Here is a 6,194-nt window from a genome sequence, read left to right as displayed (position 1 = left end):
GTCTACCTATGATGTCAATTACAGGCCGCTCTCATCTTTTTAAGTGGGAGAACTTGCACAATTGGTGACTGACTAAATACTTATTTTCCCCACTGTATCTGCATGTAAAGTAACAGGAAGTGATGACAAAGGGGACTGTCAGCACATGAACAGAGTATTGCTAAAATGGGCAAAACATAGACTGTAGAGAATAATCTGATGTCTCTTTCAAAGTTCAAATAATATAATTTCAATATAAACAACAACCAGAGACTTTCCTTTATTAAAGAGTTCCCCTTTGATGTCACTTCCTGTTTCATTTTGGCTGAGCCAAGTTCAAAAGAAAATGTGTCTGTTATGTGATAAAATGGGTAAAATATGTATTATGCCAAGTTTCCTAAATATAAAGGTGTTCTCTTTGACTTTTTGTTTTTGAAGGACATGCATGTCACACTGTCGCCCTTGAAGGGACACAAACAGGAAACTTGTGTACCACTAGATTTCAGCTGAAGTGCATTGTTGTCTTTTTGCCTTTACTGCTCTGTCCATTTACTGTAGATGCATCTGCCTTTTAACTGGTTTGCTTCATCAGAAATGTATTTTAGACCAGAAAAATAACCAATAAATGCTGCACCTTCTTCTCTGCAGGAGGAGAACAAGGAAAGGATGGAGGAGTGCCAAACCTTAGCAGAACGATCTCAATGCCTGTGGACATTTCTGGTGAGGGGACTTCAGTCTTCCAGCAGTTTTCTTTACCCGCTTCTCCTATTCGGGTCACAGCGAGCTGGTCCTATCTCCAACAGTTACTGTGCGAGGGGTGGGGTACATCTCAGTCCATCTTTTGTAGATGTGTAAAGTTCTCCCTCTGGCAACTTAATAAAAAAAACAAGTTCTTTATTATGTTCTGCTTTTCAGGACTCTCTAACAGACCAGCTGTCTGCTACAATCATTTGAAAACTGCCGCTTGTTGATGCAGGATTTATGGTTTAATGAAGATTAACAATCAAAGTTTAGCATCACAGAATGAATTGAGAGTTCAGATTCATTTAGGCATTATTAAAACAAATTGTACCATTTATTGCAACTGTTATGGCAATATTTATTTAACAAAGACAGAAGTACGTGGTCCAAGAATGAAGGTGCTCCGTGGGATGATCAGCTGAGTTTTGTTGCAACAACAGGAAACACAGAGAACAACCTGCCCTGTCTCTGTGCCTCTGCTTCTCTCTGTCACTGTATCTCCACACTACTCACTGTGTCTCGAGAGGCCTCATATATATATTAACAAACACCATTATATCATCTTAGCAAGATTTGATACAAGGTCAATGGAAAACACAAAGATAAACACAAGTGATATCTAAGAATGATTGTTGTTAGCAAATCTTGTTCTGACTTTAATCATTCTGTCTGCAGATGAACAGCATGTCATGAAAACCTAGGTCATTAAAGGATGTCATGAATTACTTGCTTAAACATAAAAGTATTAGTTCCATTACAGCATCATTTTAGGGCGAAATGTTATCGTAAAGAAGGATACTGATGTACAATATATTGTGTTTTTGTTAGTTACGCTTAATTTTTACTAATACACATGCACTTATTATCTCCAAACATGAAATTTAACTTACAATGAAATGTTTTTGCATGATTTAAAGGAATACAAAAACAAAAAGTCTAAATGTCCTTTCAAGGCTGAATAATTGATGTCTTCATGTGCAGGTATGCAGAAGAGTCTGAGGTCAGATTTTGACATGGCGTACGAAAGAGGACGCATTTCTGTCTCCGCAGAGGATGGCAACACTCCTCCCGCCTTCACTCGGGTCAGTGCATTTTACTAAACCAAGGAGATAAAGTTTAATTTCACACCCTTATTTACATTTAGATAATTGCAGGAACAAACATTTGAGAAGAAAGACTGTTGGAGCCATTAAAATACAACTTGTTAAAAAACAAAACAGTTTTGTGTAGTTATGTCAGAGGCCTAAAAAGTTGATAGTTTTTTGAAAATTCCTGTTTTTATTGTTTTAAGAACATTTTCTAATGAATGAGTCTTAATATTATTACAGTCAGTATCACAGGAACAGCGTGAGCGGAGGGTGACTGTAGATGAAGTTCCTTCTGGCATCTACTTGTATCCAGAGGAAGATTCAGCAGTAGACAACATTTTCACTCCTGTATCCAGTCGATCATGTGCTTCTCTGTTTGAGGAAGCCCAAAAAGAGGTCCTCCGTCTCATGAGGATTGAGGTTTGTTTCATTTTCATTTTCATTCTTATATATTTATTCCCTGTTATTTATATGTAAAAACACTTGTTACAGCACTGCTCTGTATGAAAAACCATTGGTAGAAAGTGAACTCTCATTCAGTTGTGTAGCTTGTTTTTGTATAAAAAAAATCATATGGTCCTTATTGGGTCTGAAGATTTGGTCAGTGCAACCGTACATGTACAACAACATGTGACGTGTCTCACTGTCTCATTATTTCATTAAAAACAAGCCAAAATGCAGAAAGTGTGTGCATTTTAAAATAATCCACCCAATGATTCAGCAATTTTTAAAACCAATTCAGAAGCAGAAATTCAACTTAAACTGTGCATCATGATCAAACATTTCTACTTTGGTCTTTCAGATTATATCTCACAAAGTTTTTTTTTTTTTATTGTTTTTGTAGAGAACACAATTTCTCCTGGCAACCCCTCCAAACAAGCCACACTTGTTCAGTCTTGTGTTGTTGGGAGTTTTAGCCCAGAGCTGAGATATAATGTAGCTTCTTTGCAGTGTCTCTGATCATTGTCTGACCTCACGGTGAACATGCTGAAATGTTTATTTCTGGGAAGATTGGCAACTTTCTCGAAGGTTTTCCACTTGTGAACAATGTTTCATCCTGTTGAACGATGAAATTATTTGGAAAGGGCCATTTAAACTGCTCCTGCTTCTCAGACTGATAAGCAGGCATAGTTGCTTGATTAAGATCTTTGCTGATGTTTTCCCTTGTGGCGTTATGTCAACACACGCCTGAATGCAGCAGAGCAGAAAACTGCCAAAAACTGCTTTTATATAGCTTCTGAGAGAATGCATGATACCTTTTCTTAACTTTTACTTTGGTGCACAAACATTAAACTGTAATTATTATATTTGGCTGCATTTTACACCTTGGACCTGCCTTTAATGTCGGATTTTGATCATAGGTAGTTGATGGTTGAAGCTGTGGTGAAAAAAAAAAATCTGAAGACTCCTGTGCAACATTTAAAGGAGGATGTTGTACACAGTCATTTGTCATTTGTTGCAATATGGGACTTTGTGTGGGTTTATGTTGCATCACTTGAACTTTCCACATTGTGTTCAAGTAACTAGATTGTTTGAATGAAATTGGTAGTTGCTGAATACTGTCCCTCAACTCTTAATACTAGGAAGACATTTTATCTAGATTAGATTAGATTAGATTAGATTAGAGAGACCTTTATTGTCATTGTACAGAGCACAATGAAATTACAGTTCAGAACACCATTCAGAAGAAGACAGAACATAACAAACATAGGAGAACAGGAGCCCTGGGTCATGCTGCCACAGACACTGCACAGAGCAAGGATCATCTTCATGAAGACATCATGAGGAGGCGCTACCCTTAAAAGAAAAACTAAAAACCACACAAGGGAAGATAAGGAAAAAACAAAACATTGTATTATATCAACAATGTGACACACTATGCTTTTTATATAAAAAAAAAAAACTCTCTGCATAGAGCACATTTATTAGCCAGAGGAGTAAGTGAGTTTAGGGGTGTGTGTTTCTGAAGCCATGAGTGCTGTATGCTTGTGTGAATATCTGAAGAATGAGCCCGAAGAATGGACGTAACTAACCAGGAAGAATTTAGTCCAACAGCTCAAGGCCATGTAGGCGAGCCAAATTCTGTAATCAGTTGTTTTGGGAACAGAAATGTCAGGCAGAGAATAACAATTTTCCATCTGCTTTAATGTCTGCTGGTACATCTCGAGGTGGTGAATCCAATCAGACAAATAGTGTGGACAATCCCGCTGAGCCGAGCTATCAGCTTCTCCAAGATCAATTCCATCTGGCCAGCAAAGTCCAGGAACCACAGCCGGCCCGCAGCCCTCAGCAGAACCACTTGCAGACCGAGTCCAGCTCACTCAAGGCAAAAGTCTGAGTGCTGATAGAACGGCAATCCTTCATAATGGTCAGGCAGCCAGGAAATGAACAGCCACGGACATTGTTTTGTAGAAACACCAGCAGACCACCAAGCCAATCAGTAGAATCCAGCGATCAGAATCCAGATATATATCCAGAACAGAGAAGAACAGAGGTCCCACCTTTGACATGTTCTCCCATGGAAGAAAAAACTTTGTTCCAAAAATTTATTAAGAGACCAGCTAACCAAATCCATAAAAATAAAAATATCGATAATTTCTGGTTTCGGATGAAAATGTAGAGAAGGCTCCAAGCAGTAAAGCAGGGAAGATAAGGAAGGGCAGGAGAGAAGGAAAAAGCATCTTGCTCCTCCGAGAGCGGAGCAAAAAAAACAAACAAAACAAAACAAAAAAAAAAAACAATGTTTTTATAAGTTATTTATGAGCTTCAGTATCTGTCACAGTTTGAGAGGATATTTTAATTATTTTCTGTCCTTTTTTTTATCTCCAGGACCCATCCTTGTTGAGTGGGAAAGTAACTTTGCACCATGCAAAGGCTGGGGCTGTTTTAGCAAGACAGGGAGACCAGGTATATTACACAAAACACATTGAAAACACAGATCTTTTACAACAGATAAACTTGTAAGAGTGGCAATGAAAACAATCCAAATGTCTTCCCTTTGCTGTTTTGTTTGGATCTGTTTTGATTTGTAAAGGACGTGAGTCTGCACTTCGTCCTGTCTGGTTGCCTGCATGTATACCAGCGGATGATCGACAAACAGGAGGCGGTCTGCTTGTTTGTGACACAACCAGGAGAGGTGGTAGGCCAGCTTGCTGTGCTCACTGGAGAGCCCCTTATCTTTACCATAAAGGCTGTTCGAGACTGCACTTACCTGAAGATCTCAAAGTCAGATTTCTATGAGTAAGTCATTTACCTTTACTGCTGCTTCACTTTGTAATGATGCTAATGTCACAAATCACTAAAGAAAGTTCCTTCTTTTTCTATCTTCATTCATAGCATACATTAGAGAATTAAAAAAATTGAAACATTTTATTTTGGAAAGAATATTTCTCTTCATTTTTCAATATTTCAGAATGAAATAAGTTGTTTTTCAGTCTTTTCTGTGTGCTGCCCTCTGCAGGATAATGAGGGAACAACCGAGCGTTGTGCTAAGTGTGGCCCACACCGTGGCCGTCCGCATGTCTGCTTTCGTCAGACAGATGGACTTCGCTATCGACTGGATGGCTGTCGAAGCTGGCAGAGCCCTCTACAGGTAGTCCCTCCTTTTTGTTACAAGTAACTAAGTTGATGATTGCATTTGTAGCATTGTAGCATTATTGCATTTAAAAACATTCATTATGATGATACAGACAAGAATAAAATAAAATGTTTCATAATAAAGCTTAATCAAAACGCTGAGTTTAGTAAAACTATTTCAACAGAAACATCTATAATCGATCACTGTGGTTTCACAGTTAAATTTCAGGCAGTGATTTACATCAAAGCACAATAAAACAATGTAAGAACACTCATTTTGTGTTTTTCTTTTTTATACATTCTTAAAATTATGAAAAAAGAAGATTATTATCTGATTAATAAGAAGAAAATATCTCTTTAAAGAGGTCTGTCAGAGGCCTTAGGTCAAGGACAGTCTTGCATGTTTATTTCACCTGGGGTGGCCTCTACACATTTCTTATATTCTTGATTTCATTAAATAGTGAATAGTTTAAAAAATCTAAAAAAACAGATTTATGAAAAAGTGAGGTGAAATAATCTATATGTTTCAATCTGTTTAGGTCGTAGACTTAAATTACACGATTGAGTCCTACAGTATCTATCCTGGGGCGGCTGTGGCGGAGTGGTTAGGGGAGTCGTCCTGGAACCAGAAGGTCACTGGTTCAATCCCCCGTCCAGCCGTCTCAGTTGTTGTGTCCTTGGGCAAGACACTTCACCCACCTTGCCTACTGATGGTGGTCAGAGGGTCCGGTGGCGCCGATGCATGGCAGCCCCACCTCTGTCAGGGCAGCTGTGGCTACAGTGTAGTTTGCCATCATCAGTGTGTGAATG

The 6,194-nt window shown here is 38.5% G+C and overlaps 1 protein-coding gene across 1 annotated transcript in view; it reads left to right on the top strand.

Moving 5' to 3' along the window:
* The window catches only part of pnpla6 (patatin-like phospholipase domain containing 6), a gene marked incomplete in the record, with an annotated part of 50,327 nt that overhangs the window by 17,100 nt on the left and 27,033 nt on the right, over positions 1 to 6,194 (top strand). The window contains 6 exon segments of the mRNA XM_014013505.1: positions 628 to 699; positions 1,702 to 1,802; positions 2,049 to 2,228; positions 4,638 to 4,715; positions 4,843 to 5,048; positions 5,269 to 5,400. Coding sequence (XP_013868959.1) covers positions 628 to 699; positions 1,702 to 1,802; positions 2,049 to 2,228; positions 4,638 to 4,715; positions 4,843 to 5,048; positions 5,269 to 5,400 — 769 coding nt within the window.

This window comes from Austrofundulus limnaeus, unplaced genomic scaffold (genome assembly GCF_001266775.1).
Source record: "Austrofundulus limnaeus strain Quisiro unplaced genomic scaffold, Austrofundulus_limnaeus-1.0 Scaffold102, whole genome shotgun sequence".
Lineage (NCBI taxonomy): Eukaryota > Metazoa > Chordata > Actinopteri > Cyprinodontiformes > Rivulidae > Austrofundulus > Austrofundulus limnaeus.
This window is presented reverse-complemented; position numbering and strand designations above follow the sequence as displayed.